The following is a 27065-nucleotide window of genomic DNA, read 5'->3' as shown; positions in this document are numbered from 1 at the left end:
TAATTCCTTCCTGAGTTTTCCCCACCTTTTCCCCCGTGGCACTCACCCTGAGAGCCTTCCCTATCTTCCAGAATGGTCCCTGTCAATCTCCCTCTTGTCCAATCACCCCAGGTTCCCAGTATTCATCAATGTAATCCTTGCCTTATATTCCAGACCTTTCCTTGAACCATCAATGTGAACCCTGCTCCATATTCCAGACCTTTCCCTGTCCATCAATGTTATCCCTGCTCCATATTCCATTCCCTTCCCTGTCCTTTGGGCTTTAAATCCACGCTGATCCTCATTCTTTGTCCAGGAGTTCCTGGTTGGATCCCTGATGGTGGAGAAATGTTATCCCTGCCCTTTATTCCAGACCTTTCCTTGAACCATCAATGTAATTCCTGCCCTTTATTCCAGACCCTTCCCTGTCCATCAATGTTATCCCTGCCCCATATTCCATTCCCTTCCCTGTCCATCTCCCAAGCTTTGAGGCCCCACTGGTCTGTAGGACTGATCCTCTCCACCCCCCTCACCCCGGTTGGTCCCGGTGTTGTTACCCCCTGCCCCTGTTCCTCCCTCTTGGCCTCACCACTGGTTGATGGTTTGTACCCCCCTCTTGCTCCTCCCCTGTGTATAACCTGCTGTAGCCCTGGATCTTTGGATTTTTGGGTCCTTGATCCCCCTGGGGGTTAAAGTTCTCTGGGATTCACACCAAAGGCTCCTCTCCATCCTTTACCCCTGTCCTTCCCCTACCATCAGAAGCGTGTGCCAGCCTGACCACACAACTGTACCCCTGGGTCGGTGGCTTTTGGGGGACAGCCCACACATCTGCCCTGCTGGGGTCTCACCTGGGCTACCCAAACTCCAGCACAGCAACATCTCTGCTCAGGCCAGGGGGTGCAGCTGGGATGAGCTCAGAGAGGAATTCTCACACCTCACACCCCAAATTGACACCAGCACAGAGGACACGGCGCAGGTAACGAGACCACGCCACCTGGAGCGCTTTAATTAACGGAGAATTATTTCCCAGATAGTTCCCAGCACCCTGAGTGCTCTTGGAGGAGAGGGTTGATAAATAAAAGATGGGAAATGGCAGGCCTGGAGGACAGAATCTTGCAGAGCAAACTCTCACAGGCAGCAGAGGGATGGGGCAGTCGAGGCACGGAGCTGCTCCCTCAGAAGGAGGAATAAAACCCATTCCAGGGATTCAAGAGCAGGGATTAAAACCTTCTCTCCCTTTGAAAACAGAGAGGCCACGTTTGCTGAAGGCTCCCTCCATTCCCAAGGGGGATAAATGGCTGGCCCTGCAAATTCCTCCTGGAATTCAGGAGAACTTTTTAGGTGGAAGGAATTCCTTTCCCCACAGGGATGCTGCAGCCACGAGGTTGTTGCTGTTTTGCTGGTGAAGCACAAGAAATCAGCAGGATCTGTCCCATTCTCCTGCTCTGCTGAGAATTGAAAATGTGGTTTAAAACAAATGGAGAAAAAGTAAAACAGCAATATTCAGCTGTACTGACTCAGGAAATGCTGCTGCCATCCCAAACCCTCTTTTTATGTCAGCCTGCCCTATAAAAACATTGGGACGGCAGCAAATCACCCAGTGGGTGAAAATTCAGAATCCCTGGGTGAGAAAAGAATAAGGAAATTTATTCAGAATAACCTGAATATGCTACAGAGTCAAACCAAAGGGTCAAAAAAAACCTCCAAAAAAAACCCCAAAAAATCCTTAAATCATGGTAATATCCCTTAAAACTCCTTTGGAAAAGAAATGAAACCCAGCAGCCCTGGATGAGCAGGCACTGCAGAGAAACTTGAGTCAGACCCAGCATTAGTTTTGCAGAGGGGGCTTAATTATTGATTTACCTAATGAATATTTCTGTGGAGCTGATGGGAGTTTGGCTCATGGCCAGTGATTCATTTTCAGCTCTCAGTGCCAGCAGAAAGAACTTTTAACTCCTTGCAACAAATCTTCCACCTCAGAAAGCATTGTTTTATTTTTATCTGCAATTCAGGAAATCAAACCCTGGGAATTATTTTATTCATCCACCTTGATGCACAACCTGGGGAAAAAAAAAATAAAATATTCTTCCAGGAAGGAATTGGAAATATAAAAACTCCCAAAACAAAAGCAGCTATTAAAAAATCCTCTTGAGCAACATTTTTACATAGTTCTGACACAGCAATACTCAGAGTAGCGCCTCTCATTATTATTGACTTGCACTGGTGCAACCAAGTCACTGCCAGACTCAAAATTATCTAAATTTTCTCCAGTTTTCACCAGGCTCCAGCATTTCAGCTGACCTAGAACCTTACAGCAATGGGAGATGAGAATCTGGTCATTCCTTTTGATTATAAAACAGTGCAAATTAACAGTTTTGACAGAAAAAAAGCGCAGAAAAATATTCTTTGTAGAAGAAAAGAGAAAGGAAGGAGCCAGAATTCATCAGGCCTGAGACCACTCTAACACAAGGTGATTTTAGAGTAATTGAGAAAAGTGGATATTAGGAAAGGTTTCTTCCCAGAAAGGGTGACCAAATCATCAGGAAAGTCCCTGAGGGATTTAAAACCCACGTGGATGTGGCATTTGGGGACATGGGCCCATGGTGGCCTTGGGGAAAGGCTGGATCCAACCACCTTAAAGGTTTTTATCCAACCTAAATTCCATGATTGTCCATTGTGTAAAAAAATCAACGCTTTGATCTTAGACTATTGTGATTTAGGGAATATTACTGTGGTTTCCTTTTCACAAAAAACAAAACCTCACAGCCAGAAAACAAACCCCAAATCCTCTGGGAGAAGGGTCAGACAAGGCTGGGGATAAACCATGGGTGGAGCAGGGTTTAGGATATTCCAGAAAAAATTTAAAAAATAAAAGTGGAACAGGTGGAAGATTGCAAACCAAACAGATTTGGGGAAAGCCCCAAGGAGCTCCAGAAGGCAGGAGTCCATCCCAGCTGGGCCTGTGCTAATCTGTGCTCTGTTAAACCTGGTCTTGGCAGATTTGTGATGGGATCCTGAGCGAGGAGCCAAATCCCCCCCAGGCCAGGAGAGGTCACAGGGCACTGCTGACCCCTGGAACAGCAAAAACCAGCACTGAGGGCATCAGGGAACAATCCTGGGCACAGGGCATCCCCTCAAGGATGCTGAAGGCTCCCTCCATTCCCAAGGGGGATAAATGGCTGGCCCTGCAAATTCCCCCTGGAATTCAGGAGAACTTTTAGGTGGAAGGAATTCCTTTCCCCACAGGGATGCTGCAGCCATGAGGTTGTTGCTGTTTTGCTGGTGAAGCACAAGAAATCAGCAGGATCTGTCCCATTCTCCTGAAGCCATTTATCTCTGCTGAGAATTGAAAATGTGGTTTAAAACAAATGGAGAAAATAAAAGCAAAACAGCAAAATTTAGCTGTACTGACTCAGGAAATGCTGCTGCCATCCCAAACCCTCTTTTTATGTCAGCCTGCCCTATAAAAACATTGGGATGGTGGCACAGGGAGATCCTTGCACCTCCCTGCACAGAAAGCTTTTCCCCAGCTGCCACTGCCACACTTGCTCTGGGACATTATTCAGGGGTTAACCCAGAGCTTAATTCATTGTGTGGCTGGATCCTGAGGGAAAAATTCCTGGAGGGTCCCAATCACCACAGCACCGAGCCCCTGGGCACATCTGTGCCCCCCAAAGCTTCACCTGTGCTGAGCCAAAACTCCTCAGGACATCGGGACAGGGACACGGGTCCTCACCAAGGAGCTCGGTTCCCACCCCATCATCACCAACTGCAGCAGATTATTCTCCTCTGCCCTCCAGAACTGCAAATCTCAGCTATTCCCAGTTCCAGGAGAGAGGAAGAGCATCCACAACTTCCCAGCATCCGCAATTTAACAGAGCAACCACAGCCTGGAGCTTGGGGAATAACTCCCCCGGTGAATCCCAAGTTCCTGATTCAGCGACAGCAGCTGAAATCCACAACTTAATTCCACTTCCTCACAAACTGAGGAGCTAAAGGCCAGCAGTGCTGGAAGCTGGAATCTTCAGGGATCTGGTGCTGCAGCAGGATTTCAAAGGCTGGGGTGGAACAGAAGCGTTCTCCCTGCTCCAGTTCGATTAAAACCTCAGGAACCCAAAACATGGCACGGAGCTGCCAAGGACAGCGGCAGCAGCGAGACTTCAGCAGCAGCAGGTGTGCTTCCCTGCACCATTTCCATGGAAAAGGGACATTCCAAAGGGCTGAAGGGCAGAGCTGGGTGTGATTCTACAGACAGATGTGATGTGCAGCTGCCTCAGCATCACCTGGCTCCGGCTGCATCCAGGGGAAAACGCGGCTCTGCGTCCCAAGGGCTGCAGGAACAGCCGTGGGGGGAAGGTGGCAGAGGCTCCACAGGCACAGGAATTACCCTGGAGAGAGCTGCTCCCAGCACCAAACCCCTTCCAGCAGGGATGGACAGGAGGGATCCACCTGCAGGGCCAGGGCTGTGCCCCCCACACTGCTCCGGCTCTGGGGCACCTGGGTACCAAAAACACCTGAACAGACCCCACATCACACCCAAAACACCTGAACAGACCCCACATCACACCCAAAACACCTGAACAGACCCTGTGTCACACCCAAAACACCTGAACAGACCCTGTGTCACACCCAAAACACCTGAACAGACCCCACATCACACCCAAAACACCTGAACAGACCCTGTGTCACACCCAAAACACCTGAACAGACCCCACATCACACCCAAAACACCTGAACAGACCCCACATCACACCCAAAATACCTGAACAGACCCTGAGTCACACCCAAAATACCTGCTCAACACCCAAAACACCTGCTCAAACCCCACACCACACCCTGAACACCTTCTCAAACCTCATTTAACAGGAGCCCTGGGGAGGATCAGCTCCTGCAGGAAGGAATTCACAGTAACATCAAGGTTTCACACAGTGTTTGAGCCCCACTATAAAATCACGGACCTCCCTCCCCTCTAACAACATTCCACTCCTTTCCTTCCCCTTCCAGTTCATTTTTCCAAGTTTCTCCTCCTTCCCTAGCCTGAGTTTGGGGTGGGATGAGGGCAGAGCTCCCCTTGGAGCCCCCAGTTCCTCTCATCCATAACCCCTGTGGAAAGAGGGATCTGCTCATTCCCACCCATCACCTTCCAAACTTCTGCTCCTTGCCCCATTTCCTTCCACCCCTCATTTTCTGGAGAGAACCAAGGGAGAAGAACTCTGAATTTTACTCCAAATGTCCAAATCTCACCATTTTGGCACCAACCATCCAATGCTCCTCAAGCACAAACACTTGGGAAACAGGTAATGATACAAAAAATGATCAATTTCAATAATATTTTTGAAAATAAAGTTTCTGTCCCTGATGCAGCAGGGTCTAGGAAAGCTTAAACAGAAAATTGCTGAACAGAAACCCCAATGCTGTTTGGAAAATCTGTTTATTTGTGGGGGCAGGGCCAGGATCACTTCAGTGCTCGGTTTGGTGATGCTCAGCAATCCCATCCCAGTTAATAAAATTGGGTCAGGTAATTAGACAAATAACTGAGACCAAAAAATCCCTTCCAGAAACATTCCAAACCAGAATTGCTGCTTCCTCCACCTCTGCACCGCCCGTCAGGAGGAAAACAGAGTGTTTAAACTCTGCATCGTTGCTAAATGAATTCACCACTGCTGAATAAAGGCATTTCATCAAGAAGTTCAGATTTGTTTAAATCTAAATCAGAATTTGAGGGGAATTACAGCTGTGTTTGGTAGGAGGAACACCTCCAGCAGCTGAGGCACAGCAGGGGACAGGTTTTGGTGTCCTGCAGCCCAAGCACTCCCAGTTGTTATAGATACATTTTATATTGTTGGCTTTTTGCAAATATTAAAATGAATGTTATGCGTATAAGAATGAGAAATTTTGTTGTATTCATATCGGTTTTTTTATTTCTGTTATTGATGAAATTTAGAAATAGTAGTATAATACATATATGTTAGGCTATGGCATAGTATATTATACTATATTAAAATAGTATATTAAAATATAATATATTAAAATAAAAAAATTAAAATATAGTATATTAAAATAAAAACTGCTTTTGTTTGCATAACCCAAAGACTGAGAAAAAATTAAAAATAGCTGGAGAACTCCTGCATTTGTAAACTCTCTGATCCAGATGAAGACAGCAGTGACCAGAACTCTGGGGGAGGAATTTATTGCATTCCTGGTATCAGGGAATGTAAATCTCGAGAATCAATAGAATCAAAATAGAATCAATCTCAAGAAGATTGATCTATTGGGAAGGGGGCAACAGAAAATTAAACAGAAGAACCCCAAAGATCCTAAGCAGAATGTCTGAATATGTGTGAGAATTTATGGATATGTAGTAGGGTTCTGTTTTTAAGGGACAATCCTCTGTTAGTAAGGTGTGCTCTCTTGGCTGAATGTATTTGTACACTTTATTTTTTCTCCTAATTGTCTTTTTTATTAAACTTTTAAATTCTATAAAAATTATGTGAACCTCGTTTTTCACACAGTAATGTGAATAAAAGTGGCATTTCTCAGCTGGCAAAACACACTCCCCATCAGGACAGAGAGCTGCAGAGTTTCCTTTTGGAGCTGCACTGCTTGGCCTTTCTTTGGTGATTTTTTGGGGGTGCTTTTTAGGAGCAAAAATAGATTTTGTGGCTCATAAACCTTCCTGCTCTCTCCCTGCAGCAAGAAATGCATCAGAGCTGGCAGAGAGCACAGCCCCAGCGCAGCAGTGAGATCAGCAGAGCAGCCCCACTTGCTGCTGAATTATCCCGAAAGAATGGATATTGTTTGGGTAATAAATAACCCAAATGATGGCAATTAGACACATCAGTCTAATGGGGAGCTTGGAATTACCTGGCAGCAATTCTGTGATGAGGTTTAGTGCTCCTTGTGCACTTTTTTCCCTGCTCCTTCCCAACTCCAGAATCCCAGAGGATGCTCCCAACACTTCCAGCCGTGAGTGAAAGCTCTGCTGCTGCCTCCTGACACGCCAGGACAGGAGGGAAACACCACGAGCTGGAAAATGACAGCTCTGTAAACACAGCACCTGCTGCCTCTTATGTAAACCAAGCCAAATATTCTGATTTTTCCACAGCAGAAATAAAGCCCAACCTGCAGGACACCGGGGCTGGCGACTAGCAGGGGGTAAGGGGGTTCAAATAATCATTAGGAGGGTGATTTAATTATCTTTTTTATTATTATTATTAACCTAAGCATCTTCCTGATGAGCCCTGAGCCATTCTGCAGGACTTCAGCCTCCAGCCACCCTCAGCATTTGGTGCTTTTGAAAGGAAAAAAACCCAAATAAAACAAAAACCAACACACAGAGCAATGGGCTCTGGGTCCCAGGAGCTGCAGGGATAATTTGCTCTGAATTCCCACCTCCACCAGAAGCTCAGCATCTTTCAGGCTCTGGCCTCGCAGAGAGCCCCAGGGATTGGCCCAAAACCAGCCCCAAAAATGTGAAATATCTGTGATTTAAAGCTCCAAACCTCCAGCAGAGCAGAGCAAAGTGAGGAGTTTTTGCACTGCACGAGCAGGGAGCTGGTGCTGGAGCTCACTGAGGAGCTGAGCTCAGTTCCATCCAAACTCTGCACCCCAAACATCCCAAACCCAGCTCTGCTGAGGATGAGGATGAGCAGCAGCATCGGGAGTTTCTCCAGCAATGCTTTGGGTCAAACAGCACAAAACACAACAAAGAATGGAAATTTTAATGGAAACACCAGCATTTGGTGATTCCCTCAGATCAATTCTGGCACAAATCCCCCCCAGGTGCTCCCACCTTCCTCCCACACGGCTCCAGCATCACACCAGGCACAAAAAAAAGATATTTTTTTATGCTGCCAACAGCTTTGTTGGAAGTTTCTGGCTGAGTTTATTCCATAATACTCAGAAAATCTGGGCTGTACACAAAGCAAGGCACGGAGAGGACAAATCCTCCATCACCCACACCAGGAAAGGTTTTTCTGCAGGAAAATGTTTCTCCACGTGCAGGGAGATTAATTTCGCTTTTAAGATTTGTTTGCAGCAGTTGGAAGTGCTTTGCTTTGAAGTGAAATCCTGAAAGATGCCATGAAGTGAGAAATAATCAAGGCAAGAGACAGCAGCTCCCCACTGGAGATTTATGGGTGTTTATGGATATTTATTTATTTTTACCCAGAAAGGGGTAAAAAATACAAAAAAATAGAGTAGGGAGAGGTCCTAAAAGGAGAAAACCAAGCAAAATGCAAGATAAAAAGGGAGAGGGGGGATGGAAAGGAGAGAGGGAGAATAGAAATAATAACATAAATATAACAAATAAATAAATAAACGAATTATAAATAAGATTAAATAATTTCTATATAAATATAATATAATACAGTGTTTCAATATTAATTTTAATGTCAATATTTAATATTACTATAATACAATGGTAATATAAATATCTAATATTTAATATATATAAATATATATGAATATATAAATGTGTAAATATGCAATATATAATATATATTATATTGTGTATACTATATTATATTGTATTCTATTGTGTTATAGTATATGTTATATGCAAATATATAAATATATATTTTATATAGAAATATTTAATATTTAATATTAATAATTGTTTTCATAATTATTTAATATTACCGTTTTACTGATATAAATACCATTATAATGTTATTTAATTATTTAATAATTAGTTTAATATTAATTGCATTTTATTATTATATCTATTATCTACATATATAATGGTACATATTTTTTACATTTCATTAGTATTTTTAATGATATCTATTTTTTTATATTTTTAATATTTATATTTATATTTGTATATATTTATATATTATATATTACATATTTATGTATTTACATATTAAAATATAATATATATTTTATATTAAATTAGATATTTATGTCACTATCGTATTATATTAATATTAAAAATTGTTATTAAAATTAATATTTAATCATTGTATTATATTATATTAAAATATATTAAAATATAATGTAATGTAATATAATGTAATATAATGTAATGTAATATAATATATAATGTAATATAATATATAATGTAATATAATATATAATGTAATATAATATATAATGTAATATATCATATCATATAATGTAATATGATGTAATGTAATGTAATATATAATATATAATATATATAATATAATATATGTGATATATTATATTATATTATATATTTATATATTTTTTATATTTATATATATTTTTATATATAAATTATAAAATAAAAGGAGATTAAGGAATGATGGGAGAGAGAAGCAGAGGATGGATATGACTGGGAGCTGCAGTGATAAAAATCCACTTTTTTGTGACTTTTCTTGGAGGATTTGTGGCCCAGCTCCTCCCCAGGTGACCGAGGTGAGAGCCCCAAACTCTCTGGAGAAGCTGCAGCGTGGCCCCAATCCCCAATCCCCAGCTGGGAGCAGGGCAGGAGAGATCACAGCTGCAGAAAAACCCAACTTCTGCTAAAACCTGCCTAAAAATCCTCCCTAACTTACCCCAACCCAGAGATTCTCTCCTCAGTGGGGGAAAAATAATAATAATAATAATAATAATAATAATAATAATAATAATAATAATAATAATAATAATAATAATAATAATAATAATAATAATAATAATAATAATAATAATAATAATAATAATAATAATTAAAATTAAAATTAAAATTAAAATTAAAATTAAAATTAAAATTAAAATTAAAATTAATAATATTTCAGCAGCCAGGATCATTCCTGGAGGTCACAAATTCAACTTTCACCCCTCAGAGCCAGAGGTTTTTCAGCTCAGGAGATGCCAAACCATATTTTGCTGCCTGGAAAATGCTGCCATAGCAACAATACCTCGGTAAATTCGGGAATATTTTGTGCTGCAAGAAAGGTGTTGAAAGCCTTGGGGTCGTTTCACCTGTAATAAAATGGGGTTTTGGCATCAAATCCTTCAAAACCAGCCCGGTTTTTCAGAGTTCACTCCATTCCCTGAGCCAGGAGAGAGGTTTTTACAGCAGCCAAGAGCATCTCCTGCCCCTGGTCATGACCAGGTAGTGAAAGAGGAATTTTCTCAGCACAGAGAGAGGGAGGCACTGAAAAAATGAATCATTTTTAGCAAAGATTACTGTTAAATATTTAAAGTTTTTGTCACTGGAAACTCATTCCTCATGGGGGGAAAAAAAATCCCAAATTCTTGCTGTCAGCCAGACTCTGCACACAGCTGAAAAAGAGACATTTGCTGAGGCTGTGCTGTGACCAATAATTGATATTTTAATGGGAATTAATATATAACATTAATTATTATTATATAATATTATTATATATAATATGTATATTTATATTATATCTCATAGATATCATATATATTATATATCATATATATGATATATAATAATATATATAATTATATATAAAAATATATTATTAATTTATATATATATATATATTAATGGGAATTTGATGACAATCACAAGCATTTCATGAAAAGCCAAAAACAAAGCCAAAGAGACCATAAATACCTAAAAATGGATGAATAAAGCCAGGAATCCATCAGCAATCCCATGCCTGTGACTCCACACCTTCAAGGCTGTGAAAAATCCCATCCTGGATGTTTTTGAGGTCATTTTTTTGCTGGGATTATTTCAGTGTGCAACGTTTTCATTCTCCAAAAGCCAATAAAATCATCAAACCATTCCTGAGCGACCCCAAATCGCTTTTCTGCCTCCACACACAGCTTTTAAAACCAAACCAAGCAAAAAAAAAGGAAAATAAAGAGGCTGAGAGTATTTGGGAGGTAACTATGGGTGACTTTAAGATAAGAACCTGACAAAAAAACAGACACAAAACACATCCCTGTGGGTGATTTGAAGAAAAACACAACAAAACAGCAAATCCCCCTGTCTAGGAGGGAATCTTTTGAGGAGAAGATTCACACCAGATTCCAAACACGCTTTTGTGCATTTGGAATTCAACTAAAGCCAGAATTTAACCAGAATTTAACCAGAATTTAACCAGAATTTAACCAGAATTTAACCAGAATGGCCTCAGCAGTCCCAAGCTGTGGGAGCTGAGGGGGAAATGGGAACATTTGGGGTTTTTAGGAATATTAAGGCACTACCTGGAGATAATTTAGGTAGCACAGAACAAGGAATTTTGGAAGGAAACAAATCCCAAGTGAGTCATTTTCGTGACAACAGGAAGGACACTGAGGAAAATGCCAGGGTCGAGTTCAAACCATCAAGAAAGAACAAAATGAAATCATCTTTGCCCCCAAGCCTGTTTCCTCACAGAAACCCCTGCAGAGAAAAGCAGATCAATATTAATGCCTTACAAGTGGCATTGCAACCTCAATTTTCTCTTTTTTGAACAGTTTTTTTATTCTCCTGAGCCAGCTCAGGGAGCTGCCCCCAGGGCAGGGAGCCTTGGGAAAAATCCTCTCCAGTGGAGCCCCCAAAAACCCCAAATAACCCCAAATCTCAGTGCACCAGGCTCGACAAACACTTGCCAAAACAAATCCAAGCCCCAGTGGTTGATTGGTGCATCCCAGGGGAAGGAAAAGGACGGGGATTACCCAGGAATGATGTTTAAACCTTCTGGTCCCAAAAAAAGGCACCCAGCAGGAGGTACCAGAGGGGAAAAGACACCACAAAGTGGCTTGAAATTCCATTTTCCCGTGGTTTGACAATTCAGTTTGTTGAAATCCATCATCTGTACTCTAAGTTTTCAAGGTTTAAGTAAGAATCCATATTTTTTATCCTGGAGAAAGGATGCCCAAAGGGGATTGGGAAAAGGGGAAAAAAGAAAGCAGATGCCCTGAGAAAACACAAAAGGGAAATTGCCTTGCTGAGGAAATGTGCTTTTCATTTGGAGTAAATCATCTTCCCAGCAGCACCATCAATAAACAGAGGCTCTTTTCACACCTGAGTTCTCACTGCTCTTTTAGAAAGCAGAAAAGCAAACACAGGAGCAGCTTCATCCATAAAACACACATTGATCCGTGCTGGATCACCTGCCCCCAGTCCTGCACCTACAGACAAGCCTGGAAAAGCAGGAATATCCATTCCAGAAGGAAAACCAGCTGAGGATTCAGAGGAGAATGAAACAAAACCCCCTCCCAAAACCATCCTGTCATCACAGAAGTGACTTAAACCTGGCAAGGATGGGCCAAGCAGCCCAAGATTTTGGGTTGAAATTTTTTTGGGAAGTATCCCTGTCTTGGGAATACCTCACAAAACCGGGTCAATTCCAACAGAATCCCAGGAGCTGAAGTGGCTGCTGCTCATCCCGACCCAATGTGGTTCTGGGATTAGACAAAGGCACGGTGGAAAAGGAGAATATTTGAAGAAATCCTTATCAAGACAGACTTTTTTCCACTGACATTGTGGCAATTTGCTTCAGAGCTTCATGGGAGTCTCCCTGTGACAAGAAATAAATGTATTTCTTGATAATCAGCTCCAGACTGCCCAAATCTTCACCAACACACCTTAAAAACAGCACCAAACCCCTCCTCAGTCAGCTCATCTGGTTTTATCAACACAATTTATCTGGTTCATCCACACAAGCTGCTGGAAATGGGTGTGGAGCACAGGAATTGCTTCAAACACCAAACCTGGGAACAGCTCTTCAATAAATGAAATTGTTTCTTGTGCAGGGAATGAAAAAAGTGACCCAGGCCCGGTGGGATCATCCTGGGTTTGCTCCTTCCCAGAGGAGCAGCAACGAGATCCACGGGTTTCTGCTCCTTCCCGAGAAACCTCAGAGCAAAACCTCCCCAAAGAGGCAGAGCCGGATCTGTCAGAGCTCTGGAAATAGCCTGACCTGGAATGAAAGCTCCAGAGCCACAGGGGATGATGATGATGATGATGATGATGATGATGATGGGCACAGCACTTCGTGCCTCAGCTCCTCCACGGAAGCAGAAAAAGCACCGAGGTCCAGGTGTTATTCCAGGCTGCAGGAAAATCCTGGGCTGTGGGGACGCTCCTGAAACAACCAGCTCCCTCCAAAGACACTGATCCCACGGGAATTCCACGCTCAGCCAGGTATTTGTATCCCAAAAATCCTTCTCAGGAGCTTTCAACCAAAACCTGCCCCATCCTCCATGCTCCAAAAGGCAGGGAGCGAGGCAAGGAGCAGCTCCCAGGAGGAGGAAAGTGCCAGGAGAGGAGCACCCCCAGCCCCTGACAGCTTTTACAGCACAGCACAAGTCACAGCCTCACATCTCCCAGCCAAAAGGAGCTTTTTGCACCAGTTATTTATGGACACCCCAGGAAAAAACCCTCCACAGGCACAGGGGTTGTGTCTTTTGGGGTAGGGATGGACGCTTGGCTTTTGGGAAAAGCTGCACACACAAAAAAAATCCCAGCAGGGCAGTTTTTTAATTTATATATATATATTTAATTAGCTATTTATCTATATTTATATTATTTATATTTATATTTGTATTTATATTTATATTTTGCTATTTATCTATTATCCCCAGTGACAAGTGTTTAACAGCATTCAGAGATCTCTGGGTACAGGAGGGATTTTAGAACGTGCTCTATCACCAGCACAAACTCTGCTGACTTCCCTGGTATATATGGAATAAAAGATAAAGCATATCCAAACATTTCAGGGATGAAAATAAGCGAGAATCTCTCTCCACAAGGCATTCCAAAAAGAACTTATAGCAGAAAGCATTAAAACAACAACAACAAAAAAAGAAAACAAAACCACTGCTCAGACAGGAATCAGCCACGGATCTTTGTTTTCCTTTCTTTCCCAGAATATTCCCAGCTGGAAGGGACCCACAGGGATGATCCAACTCTCAGCCCTGCACAGGAATTCCTTCCATGGAATGTGACACTGCAGAACAGCAGTGACCAAGGCTGAGGGGTGTCAGGTGATGGTTTTGTTTGCTCTCAGGCACATTAGTTATTTATGTGCAATATTTCACGGATGAGACAACAGAATTTCCCCTGTGTGAGCAGAGCCCAGTCCTGGGGGATTCTCCCACTGATCCCAGAGCTTTCCTGGATCTCCCAGGAGCTGGAGCCCCCCGGGATGGGCAGAGAGAAAAGGGGGAGGTTCTGCCTGAGCCGGACACTGCAGAGCTCAGCAGCTCTGCTAAGCCGGGCTTTACAAATCCCTCCCTCCACAGCACCAAAAGCAGCTGACAGCCACAATGAAGAGCCTTTTATCCCTCCCTGGGAACAAGAGCAGCTTCCCGAGCTGCCTTTGGGATGTTCTGCTTCCCACCAGGAGCTGTTTGCCTGGACAATCCCCCTGGACCAGCCCCACGCTCAAAGTGGCCGCTCCAGACCTAAGGGGTTAAAAAAAAAAGGAGGTGAAAACCCCAAAAACACCAACCCACCACCTCCTTCCCAAGGAAATTCTTCAATATTTCACATCAGAGCTGCCTGCAAGGATCAGCCTAAAGCAGGGATTATCCCAGCAGGTGCTGAGGCTCTCTGCATCCCTCCTGCCCAGGTGCTCAGGGATAAAAACCCCTGGAGCAAACAGCCCCACGAGCACCAAACCAGCTAAAAAACCACATTTTTAGGTATGTCAGCCACCACAATCAATCAGAGAGTCACCTTGAGGCTGCAGAGGAGCAGGGAGAGATAAAATGAAGCTGCAGCCTGCTGAGGCTCCCGGGCAGCCAAGTGCAAAGAAAGCCTTTTATTTATTATTCTATTATTATTATTATTATTTCTATTATTTCTATTATTATTATTTATTCTCTTTTCCTGCCCCTGCTCACCCCAAAGACTTTTTGATTTTAAACTTCATGGCAGAAGGGGGTTTTGTCTGGTTGAAGCTAAGGGAAATTCAAGGTAAAAAGGTTTGCAACCTCCACCAAGAGACACCAAATAAACACCAAACTCAAAATAATCCGGGCTCAAATCCCAGCTCCCAGGGGTTCCTCTGGCTGGAAAGGAATCAGCCACAGCCCCAGCCTAAGGAAACTCAGGCCTAAGTGATTAAACTTTGCCTCTTTGCTGCTCCTTCCCAGAAATACCAAGTCATGATCTGTTATTTTTTTGCCCCAGGGAAGCGTAACAAGAGATGACAGTGGGAAATTCAGGAAGAAAGCCTTTTCCCTGTGTTTACTGGGAAGAAATGAATTTATTCAGACTTACTAGTCAGGAAAAAAAAAATAAAAATAAAAAAAGTAGATGTACCCTTTAAATCTGTTATATTTTAATTTATTTTTTTCTTTATGTGATGACATAATTCCTCTGAGGGGAAGTTGATAGTTTTGTTTGGTTTTTTGGAATTTTTAACAGAACCCTTCTCTTTCCAATCCACAGATCAAAAACTAAAAGCTGCATTGCAGTGTTTTATAATGCTATAGTAAAACAGAAAAAAAAAAAAAAGAAAAAAGAAGTGGTTGATCCTGGTATATTTTGGCTCCTAAAAGCTTTTGAAGACTGAAATTCTGCTTTTCCTAGAAGGAATTCTGCTCTGATGGTGCCCATCAGGATTCCTTGCCCCTGCCAGGCATTATTTGTTGGAGCAAAGCAGCCACTCCAAAGCAATCAAATAATAGAAATAATTAAAACCCAGCAGCACTTCCCACTCCTGCTGCAGTGGGATCCACTGGGGATCGAGTTACACCAGAGCCCAGGGCTGCAAATAAAGAGGACAAAGAATAAGGGAAGATTTTTGTGTTCACTTCCACTCATGCAAACTACAGCTCTTCCCACAGAACTCCAGCTGATGGCTCCTCCTTGGAAAACAGAAGCTGGATTTGAGGACATATTGCATTAATTGAGGTGATTAAAATCCTAAAAAAATACATTTCTTTCCCTTAGGGTGGGAAAGGCAAACTCCAAGCTTCAGATCAGATTTCCAAGACAGAAAATAACCCCCAATCTGAATATCCATGTAAAATAATATCTATATCAATAAATAAACACATGCACTTTCCTTATTTCCATTTTTTTTTTAACTCCCAGTGTAGGAAATTACCAGCTGCTGTTATTTTTTTTTTTTTTTTCATTTTTTTACCCTTCACCAAAGGAATCATCTCCTGCCTGCAAGGCACAAAAACCTTTCCCAAAGCATCTCAGTCCCTGCTCTCCCAGACAACAGATACTTTACAGACAAAGACACATTATGAGCGGCAAAAAGAGAATTCAAAACTCCAATTCTCTTCCAAACACAGCACTGAACAGGATTTACAGGAGATGGATTTTAATCTGCTTTTAATATGTCTGAGGGTTTGTTGATTCAGGGGGGAGGGGAACTTGCTGACATTTGTTTCTGAAACATCCAATGGCACAGATACATTTTTCCCTCCCAATATTTGCTGGCCAAATCCAGCCCTCTGCTGCTGACCAGGATTGATAACCAATTTGATTATTCTATTGTTAACAGGCTGCTGGGGGTGCTACAGCTTTAACCTTCACAGAAAGATAATTAATTTGGCAGCACAGAGGGGCATTTCATATTTAAAAATAAAAATAAATAATAATAACAAGCTGTTCATGCTCGTATTTCACCCATTTTTTTTTTTTCCTGGCAGCTGTTCTGCAACTTTCACCGGCAAAGTTTCTGATGACCTCAAGGTTTTGGGAAGAATTTTAACAAATTATGCAAGCAGCTGTGCTGACAATTAATTTTAGCGTCTCTTCACCACCGTACAGCACGGAACGGATTATTGAGGAGCAGTACATGAAATACAGCACCGCAGACCAGGCTGGTTGGGCACTAAAGCAAAGATGTGCCGGTGAAGCCGCAGCCAAAATCCACCGGGGGGTTCGGACGCGCTCCGGGAGAGGAAGAGGAGGATGCTGCGCTGGGAAGGAGCCGCATCCCGACCCTTTGTTCCCATTAAACCTCTGGAGCAGCCGAGCCCCAGCGGAGCGCGGGGGGCGCTCGGGGCCGGCAGCGCCATTTGGGTTCGTTTGATGCTTTTAAACGCTGGGGGATTAAAAGGGAAAAAAAACAACAAAACCTCAAAACGCCCAAACTTGGTTTGGACTCAGCGCGGAGTCACCGCCGCTCTGCGGGGCTGCCGGGGATGGGGATGCGGGGATGCGGGGATGTGAGGATGAGGATGGGGATGTGGTGATGCGAGGATGGGGATGCGGGGATGGGGATCCCGGGATGCGGCTCCCGGCCCCGGGATGCTCCGGAGCCGGCGGTGCCGCAGGGGCGCGGCGGAGGCGCGGGCGGCCGCCCCAGATGGAGCATGCCCAGTCCCCGGCATGACATCAGCGCCCGAAGCCGCGGCTCCCCCGAGCCCCCCGGGACCCCCGGGACCCCCCGGGACCCCCGGGACCCCCGGTGAGATGGGGGCGGCCGGGCCGGGGGAAGCGGCTGCGGGAACAATGGAGGGGATGGGGGCGACAGCGGGGAGAGCTCGGGGGGCAGCGCGGGGAGGGAGGCTCGCCCCGAAAGGAGAGATGCTGGCCCCGAAAGGAGGGATGCTGGCCCCGAAAGGAGAGATGCTGGCCCCGAAAGGAGGGATGCTGGCCCCGAAAGGAGAGATGCTGGCCCCGAAAGGAGAGATGCTGGCCCCGAAAGGAGAGATGCTGGCCCCGAAAGGAGGGGTGCTGGCCCCGAAAGGAGGGATGCTGGCCCCGAAAGGAGGGATGCTGGCCCCGAAAGGAGGGGTGCTGGCCCCGAAAGGAGGGATGCTGGCCCCGAAAGGAGGGATGCTGGCCCCGAAAGGAGAGATGCTGGCCCCGAAAGGAGGGATGCTGGCCCCGAAAGGAGAGATGCTGGCCCCGAAAGGAGGGATGCTGGCCCCGAAAGGAGGGATGCTGGCCCCGAAAGGAGGGATGCTCGCCCCACCCGCGCGGGCGGTGGAGGGATGCGGGATGCGGCAGACTCACCCCGATGACCACGGTCTCGTCGCCCTTGAATTTGGGGATGAATTTGTCTCCGCGCAGGATCTCGGCCTCGTTGAGGGGCCGGAAGCGGCACATCACCTTGATGCTGCACTCGGCGGGGTCCGCCATGGCGGCGGGCGGGCCCGGGGCTGCGCGGGGCAGGTGCGGCAGCGGCGGGGCTGCGGCCGCCGGGCGGGCGGGGCACGGAGCCCTCGCAGCCGCTCAGAGCCCGCCGACACGCCCCGGAGCGCCCCGAGCCCGAGCGGCTGCGCGGCCACCGCCGGGACCTCCCTGCAGCGTCAGCCGGGGGTGGGAGGGACCCCAAACATCATCCAGGGCTGGGAGGGATCCTAAACTTCATCCAGGGGTGGGAGGGACCCCAAACATCATCCAGGGCTGGGAGGGATCCTAAACTTCATCCAGAGATAGGATGGGAGGGACCCCAAACATCATCCAGGAGTGGGATGGGAGGGACCCCAAACATCATCCAGGAGTGGGATGGGAGGGACCCTAAACTTCATCCAGGGGTGGGAGGGACCCCAAACATCATCCAGAGATAGGATGGGAGGGACCCCAAGCATCCAGGGGTGGGAGGGATCCTAAACATCATCCAGGAGTGGGATGGGAGGGACCCCAAACATCATCCAGAGGTGGAAGGACCCCAAACATCATCCAGGGGTAGGAGGGACCCCAAACATCATCCAGGGGTGGGAGGGAACCCAAACGTCATCCAGGGATAGGATGGGAGGGTCCCCAAACATCATCCAGGAGTGGGAGGGATCCTAAACATCATCCAGAGATAGGATGGGAGGGACCCCAAACATCATCCAGAGATAGGATGGGAGGGACCCCAAACATCATCCAGGGGTAGGAGGGACCCCAAACATCATCCAGAGATAGGATGGGACCCCAAACATCATCCAGGGGTGGGAGGGATCCTAAAAATCATCCAGGGATGGGATGGAAGGGACCCCAAACTTCATCCAGGGATAGGATGGGATGAACCCCTAACTTCACCCAGGGGTGGGATGGACTCTAAACATCATCCAAGGAAGGACCCCAAACATCATCCAGAAAGGGACCCTGAACATCATCCAGTGCCGCCAGTCCCACACCCGCCACTGTCCCGATGCACTTTTACCCCAGACTCTGAACTGCGTTAGTGTGTAGCTCTGAACTCCACACAAAGTGTCAGGGAGTTCTCCTCACAGCTCAGGCACACACACCAATCTTCCCCCAGCCCCAGAACCAAGGACACCACTGTAGCTCCAGCCCCAGAAAGTGCAAACAGCGAACAGAGGAGATCAGTCTGGGAGGATGGGACTGCATCACCTGGAGCTGGAATTGCACAATTCACCCCAAGATGGAAACGGACCAGAACTGATCAAAGTGTGAAAATTCGTGACCCATTGTTCATCTTGGGTGGAGCCACAGCCAGGCTCTTGAGCTGCCCAAGGTGTATCCTTTGAAGGCCTTTTATTCCATATCTGAAGGAATAAATCCCTGCTTTATTCCTTTCACTCTGGCCAGCCTCTGCTCTCAAGGCATCAGTCCCAGGCTGCTCCAAGTCCCGTCCAGCCTGGCCTTGGGCACCACCAGGGATCCAGGGGCAGCCACAGTTTCTCTGGGCAGCTGTGCCAGGGCCTCCCCAGCCTGACAGGGAAGGATTTCTTCCATCTATCCAACCTGAATTTCCCCAAGTCCTTCTCCAGCCTCTCCCAGATACTGGAAGCCGGCTATGGGCTCTCCACACAACCTCCCCCAGCATTCCCAGCCTGTCTCCATAGGGAAGCTGCTCTTGTTTCCATATCAGCCTCGTGCTGATCCTCTGGATTTGCTCCAACAGAGCCCCTCTCCAAGCTGCCCTTGGCATCTTTCTCCCTTTGCCACAGCTGGATCTACAACCAGGCTAAAGGATATTTCTTCCTGGAACATCACTCCCTGTCTCATTCCTGGGAGGAAAATCAGGAGCAGTGGTGCCTCTGGACAACGCTTTGACCTTGCTCGATTTACAAGAAGTTTTGTGCAGCCGGTGAATCAGCCTCAGGAAAAAGCAGCATCTGGAGCCTGCTCCTCCTCTCCAGGGGTGCTGTCCTCATCCTCCTTCCCTAAAAACTCTCCTTCCTTACCTGCTAAAATCACCTGCAACTCTCTGTCTCATTTATTTCCCTGCATGCGTGATTTGAAGCAGTCTGAAATTCCACAGGAAGTCTCCTCCTCCTCCTCCATCTGTTTCTCCCTACGACAATCTCCTGCTCACAGAAGAATCCAAACATCCATGATGTCTTCTGGGAAGCTGCAGACATGGCCCAGGCTCCAGCAATTCCTGCTTTCCACCAGAGTTTTATTCCATTACCCTCAGCTGTACAATTAAGATGAGGGTGGACAATCCTGCAGCATTTTTATGGAAATCTCCATTTCTTCCAGTCACAACCTGAGGTGGATGTGAGGATCAGGCTGGCAACAAAGCCTCTCACACCCTTCTTAAAAGCAATTCCATGGGGGAGAGTTAGCAATGTGCAGCATGTGATAAGCCATTATTACATAATGGGATTTATTCCCCTGGATTACCAATTATCCCTTTTATTTCTCTTATGTTTCAAGCTTTTACCCTGAATAACAAATTTGTTAGTCATGACAAGTAGGGGCTTAGTCATAAAAGACAAGCCTTTGGATGAATTAATCCTTATTTTCCTCCATTATGGAGAGCTCATTTTGGAGTGAGATAAGTAAAACTCGATTTTTCTATTAGAGCAGGTATAATCTGCCATCAGGAAGAATGCAGAGAGCCATCTTTTCTCAGCAGGTTTGTCACAAACAATGTGACATTGTCTGGAGCGCAGACAATACTGAATTGTCACCCAGCTGCTGCTATTTTTTCACTACTTATTACCAGATTTGGTGAAGCAGCCTGGTAGGAACGTGAATTTTCAGGCAGATTTGGGAGTGATCAACACCACCTCGGGTCTGTGAGCTTCTCCTGGGCTGGGCTGGGTGCCTGAAGGTGGGATGGACACTTTGGTGAGAACCTGCTTTATAAAAGACATGAAAATACAGAAAAGCAAAGCTTAAATATTTCATTTCTTTCACCTTCATTCATTTCATTCACCTCTCAAACCATTTCATTTTTCAGCTGTACATTTACAAGAAATCCACTCTCACACATGTTTTTCTGAGCTTACTTACACCTGAACATGTGAAAATTGCCTTGCTACCAGCACCACAAAGGGAGAACTAAGAGAAGCTGGATGTTATCTCCTTTTCCCACTTTCCCAGCTGCCCAGTTGAGCTCACCCTGGCAGATCAGATACGCTTGGACAGCAAGTCCTGATTTGTCCTGAAGAAATTCCCCAGCTGAACCTCAGTTCAGTAAACACCCCAAAATATCAGAATAACGAATAGGAATAATAAAGGAATAATAAAGGAATAACAAATTCCCTCCTCAAGGACAGGGATCATAAAGGAATGACAAAATTCCATTTCTCTGCAGGGGAGCCACCAGCAGAGCCAAGGAGGAAAACCAAGTTGGGGACAGGTGACGGAGGACGTGGGACATCAGCAGGACACGGATTGGGACAGAGGCAGAGGGAACATCTCAGCATTTCCACCGCTCCCTTTCACTGCTTGTGGGCTCCAGGGATGGGTTTTGGGTGGGAGCTGCAGGAGGAAGCAGCAAGGTTGAATTTCTGCTGAACAATTCCAGGAGCAGGCACCGGCCAGGGCAGGAGCTGGCAGCAGGGAGAGCAGAGTTAATGCACATCCCATTGATCCCGAGGCAGGAAATTTGATATCTTTGTGTCATCAGCACTCAGATGTGGCTCAGGGGAAAGGGATGCTAAAGGATTTCTCCCAGGAGGGACCAAAAGGGTGGGATCCCCACGATAAAAGGCAATTTTAGATGTAGTTAATGTCCCACAGACAGCAGGAGACACCGAGAGTGCACCAGGGGATGTTTGCAAAGGCAGAGCATAAAAATGTCTAAAAGGAATAAAATAAATAAAGGCAGGCTGGAGAACAAGCAAAAATGAGCTGGAACTGCTGAGGAGGCAGCCAGGAGGAACTGAGGGTCAGAAATGATCCAATCTGCATCCCCAGGGATCGTCAAAGGCACGGAGCCAAATCCACAGCTCAGGAGGAACGTTTGGCCAGGCAGGGGAAAAACTCCACAGCAAAATGAAGAGGATCTGCAGCAGCGACATCTCAGGAGGATCATCCCAGCCCAAACAGCTCCCAGGGTCACACAGCTCGGGATTTCCATGGGATCAGACCTGCACAGAAATCAGGATGTGGAAATGGAGCTCCAAAGATACTCCATGAGAAAATGCTTGGGATGTGCTGGCAGGAATTGTTTCTCATTTGCAAGACACTTCAATATATGCTTACTTAAAAAAAATAGAAAGTACACTCATAAATCTTCATCTCTGTATAAATTATTCACGTTATGCAGAGTCATGTATTCTGTGTTAAAAAAAAAAAAGGGGGGGTTTGCTCAAAATAAATAAATCGATTTTACCACTGTACAAAACAGCAAAACGTTTCAGCTCGTTAGTGAGTACACAAAATATTGGTTTTTTCCAATTACCATCTTTACATTTGGGTTTAAAAAATCGCCTAAAAAAAAGGGTTGTAACTCAGAATAAATAAATAAATAAAATTAAAATAAAATTAAATTAAAATAAAATTAAAATAAATTAGAATAAAATTAAAATAAAATTAAAATAAAATTAAAATAAAATTAAAATAAAATTAAAATAAAATTAAAATAAAATTAAAATAAAATTAAAATAAAGTATGTGGTCTTTACATTATAGGAAGTTAAGTAAACAAAACACATTTTTTCCAAGTTATCATCTTTACATTTGGGTTAATAAATCACTTAAATAAAAGGGTTGTAACTCAGAATAAATAATTAAATAAAATTAAAATTTAATTAAAATAAAATTAAAATAAAATATGTTGTATTTACATTATAGGAAGTTAACTACACAAAACACTTTTTTTCCAAGTTATCTCTACATTTGGGTTAACAAATCACCCAAATAAAAGAGTTGTAACTCGGAAAAAAAAAATTAAAAATTAAAAAAAAAAATAGATAAATAAAAAAGAACTGTTGTCTTTATGTTCTACAAAGTTAAGTACACAAAGCATATTTTTCCCAATTCCCATCTTTACATTTGGGTTAATAAATCACCTAAATAAAAGGGCTGTAACTCAGAATAAATAAATTAAATTAAATTAAAATAAATTACAATAAAATAAATAAAATAAAAAATGTTACCTTTATGTTCTAGGAAGTTAAGTAAACAAAACATTTTTTTTCCCCAATTCCCATCTTTACATTTGGGTTAATAAACTGCCTAAATGAAAGGGTTGTAACTCAGAAAAAAGAAGAAAATATATATATATGTATATAAATAAGTAAATATATATATATATATACATAAATAAATATATATAAAAATAAATTAATATAAATATATATATATATATATATATAAAATAAACAAATGAAATAATAGAAAAGAACTGCTGCCTTTACCTTATAGGAAGTTAAAAAGCAACCATAAAAATACAGAATGGGCAGGAAAGCACTAAAAATAACTATCTCAAATAAAATAAATAAAAATATTTTTTATTAAAATAAAATAAAGAAAAATAAAAATAGCCAATCTCAAACCGCAAAGGCTCCGTGGAGATGCAGAAAGAGTTAAGGAGCATCGCAGGCAGCTGATGCCACCTTCTGGTGTCACTTCCAGCAGACACAGGGACAGGCAGGGGTTGTGGCCTCCCAGCAGATTCAGGCTGGTTTATCTGTTCCAAATTCTCTTACCTGACTCGGTTATTGCCTCCCTCCTCCCTTTGCTCCTTGCTGGGAGTTTTCTCCATCAATCCTTCCTGGGTAATTGCTGGAGTCAGAGGCACAGAGTGTGCCCTTATCTCTGATACCTGGCTCTGACATCCAAGAAAACACTGGATTTCATTTAACACCATGAAAACAACTGCTAAGGTTAAATAGAAGAACTAGGAGTGTAAATGTGTAAATTAGAGAGATTTCTTATGTCACTGGGTGAAAAAGTTAAAGTTTAGAGTTTAAGCTAGTTTAGAAAACAGAAGACAAGATGGAAGGTTTAGGGTGTTGTCTCTTCTTTCTTCTTTATCTTCTTCTTCCAGAGGTTTTGGGGTAGCAGGAGGTGATTGGATGGAGAATACAAAGCAGCACACAGGTGTTGGGTCATTGGGTCACTGAGAAAAATAATTTACTTGGCATCTGTTAATTGGGTAAATGGACACATAAAACACTTGAAGATCTTTGTTAGCCATTTTTCACCTTTCTATCTTAGTGCACATAGCTCCTTGTACCCTGGATCCATGTAATGGTGATAAGAATAAAGAATTAAGACTGAACAAGAGAGATAAACAAAAGGAATAATAAATATTATCATCAATTTCAGTTCAAGGGGAGAAAGAACCCAACCATGAGAGTCATATAGAGACAGGTAATTGCACTTGTGTTGGGAGTTAAACCACAGTGCCATGGATTGAAGGCAGACTGGACTAAATGGATTTTACTATTCTTAGTTGTAAAAACAATCCTAACTTCAGGAAATGTGAGGCTGCCAGGGTGGGGAGGCCCTGGAATGGATTTCCCAGAGCAGCTGGGGCTGCCCCTGGATCCCTGGAATGTCCCAGGCCAGGCTGGACAGGGCTTGGAGCAGTCTGGGACTGTGGGAGGCGTCCCTGGCTGTAGCAGAGGTGAGCTTTAAGGTCCCTTTCAACACAAACCGTTCTGGGATTCAGGGATTCCAAAAATGATTTGGTTAATTCAATGTCACTTGACAGTTTTTAGTCCTATTTCTGCTGCATTAATTTCTTTCATTTTTATTTGAACTGGAGTTACTGGGCTCAAAAATCAGTTTAATCCATACTGATTAAACCAGTTAAATTCATATTAAAATATACGTGTGCTCATTAATTCTTTGAGATTAAACCAATAAAAAGCATGTAAAGGACACAGAGATTGCATTTAGAGATACAACAGGTGACAGAGAGACAAGCAGGTCACTGAGAAAACAGGGAATGGATCCTGAAACTCCCTTTTCCTCCTGAAAGGCACTTGAGAAGCAAATGTTGTGTTCAGTTCTCGCATCAGGGAAGGACATTTTGGCTCCTGTCATGGCACAACCCAAGCAGAGTTGGGATTTCCACATCCCCCCACTGCTGCTGGGGTCCTGCAAGGAACACATCCAATGTTTCCCACACCATTTGCTCCTTGGATCAGCACTAATTCATTATTTTCCAGGTTCCTCTGCTCAGATGCAATCACTTGGATCTTCACAGCTCACCCAATTTACTCAGGAAAAAATTCCCTCTCCCTCATGTTCCTTCTTTCCCAAGCAGCACTTTGCTTGCTTTAATTCACCAAGGTTATTCCCAGTCTCTCCAATTTAAATGTGAACGTTGCAAACCCCTCAAAGTAGCAGAAAACATGGAAGTGAGCTTTGAAACTGTTTCTCTGCAGCCAAATCCAGGGAGCCTCTTGGGATGACAAACACACTCCAAAACTCCAGTCAATCCACACATAAACATAAATCTTATTAGATTTATATATATATATTTATAGATCTTTCCTATTAGAGAAAGAACCAGCATTTTCTAGTTCCTGACATTTAAAACTCTGCACATGATGTAAAATCCAGCAAAAATCACTTCCACAATCTCACCTGAAAGATATTCCCAATAAACAACAGAACAGGAATCCCTATTCCAATCCTGCTGCAGAGGTGCACAAATAAGGGAATTCAAATTAAACTTCATATCCTCACCATGTTTAAACAGCACAAAACCACCTGTCAGTGGCATTCCCAGCTGGACAAAGGACAATTTTACAGCACCAGTCCCTCATTTTCTTTTTTTTTCCTTTTGAATGAAGATTTCCATGGCCTGCAGCATCACCCACCACTCCTCCCCTTTTCCTGCACTCGAGGCACCCAAATTCTGCAATGACTATTCCAGTTCTGCTTCACAGAAGGTTTCATCACCACTAATCCTTTAAATGAAAGCCATTCCACATCTGGCACTTACCATCAAAGCCTTGGGAGTTTATGGAATCCTCCTCTGCACCTCACATTTTCCCAGAACCCATTAAAAGTTCGAAGCTCCAGCTAAAGGTTTTTTAAGTAATTAGATGAGGATTAGACTACACGAAATCAGAGATACACAGCAATTTCAGAGATATCTTCTGGCCAATTTTCCCTGAAAATGATCCACTGAAAATGATCTTTGTGGTGAGGAGAGTCCATGCTAAGTGTACAGCTTTCAATCTGCAGAGGAAATTACTTCCCATTTTCATTAAGCCTCCAAAGGGTTTTGGGGATGGTAGTGAAGCAAGGTTATTTCTAGATATCAAGGAGAATATTTTTTTTTCTTTTACAGAAAATGTATTTTCAACAATTCTTTTTTTTTTAAAAAAAAATTCATTTATACTTCAGACTATCAGCCAGTCCCTGCAATGAGCCCAGCTCTATGAAAGGCTGGAGAGATCAAATAAAGAGGAATTTTCAGGGAGCAGCAATCCCAGTGAAGCCACAGGTGCCCCCCCAAAAGCTGCCACCACCCCTCACCTGACCAAGGCAGTGCCGTGGGTTCCTCTGTTCCCAACAGGAATAATCTAGCCTCACCTCTCCCTGCAGACATCAGATGGAATAAAAATAGAGCATCAGTTAAGTAAAAAACAGGCAATTTTAGACACCTGAGTTTGTGAGGAGCTCGCAGGATTTAAAGCTCTGCAAGTGTTTTTAGCTGCCAGGACTTTGAACTCGTACAACGTAAGACAAAACAGGTTTAAACACAGCTCGGATTAAAAATAGTTCTTTATGTAGAAAGCCAAGATGGAAAATACACTGACTGCATGACAAAGGCAAGATTTTCCTGGGAGGGTGGGTCTGGACTAAACAACATCTCCAGGTTCCTTCCAACCTCAGTGATGCTGGGATTTGTAACACAGAAACATCCAAAACAGCAGAAATTCACCCCATTTCTCTGGCAGGGCAAGAAACTCTCATTCCCCATTTTCCCAGGTTTCAGATCCCAGCCCATCCCTCCCCTGGCACAGAATTATCCCATGATCTGCAACCTTCTGGAAATAAGTGCATATGCTGGGATCAAAGGATCAGAGTCCCTGAGCAGCCTCCAGAACGGCTGCTGTCCCTGCTTGCACACTGTGAAATAACCACATATGCACCATGGC

General features: G+C 43.9%; 1 protein-coding gene and 1 long non-coding RNA gene across 2 annotated transcripts in view; both read right to left on the bottom strand.

Moving 5' to 3' along the window:
- KIF5C (kinesin family member 5C) overlaps window positions 1–18037 on the bottom strand; it is a 68226-nt gene extending 50189 nt beyond the window's left edge. The window contains exon 1 of the mRNA XM_086898254.1: window positions 17822–18037. Within this exon, the coding sequence (XP_086754380.1) occupies window positions 17822–17947 (126 nt within the window). The 5' untranslated portion in view covers window positions 17948–18037. The remainder of the gene's footprint in view (window positions 1–17821) is intronic.
- Window positions 957–4463, bottom strand: LOC147652331 (uncharacterized). Its single transcript, XR_015289389.1, has 3 exons — window positions 3663–4463; window positions 1843–2039; window positions 957–1427 (listed from the first exon to the last, which is right to left on the bottom strand). It is a non-coding gene; the product is annotated as an uncharacterized LOC147652331 (long non-coding RNA).
- Window positions 18038–27065: the final 9028 nt, after the last annotated feature.

Source organism: Cyanistes caeruleus, chromosome 7 (assembly GCF_971803275.1).
Source record: "Cyanistes caeruleus chromosome 7, bCyaCae1.hap1.1, whole genome shotgun sequence".
NCBI lineage: Eukaryota > Metazoa > Chordata > Aves > Passeriformes > Paridae > Cyanistes > Cyanistes caeruleus.
Note: the sequence above shows the minus strand (reverse complement) of the source record. Positions and strands in the feature narration are given on the sequence as shown.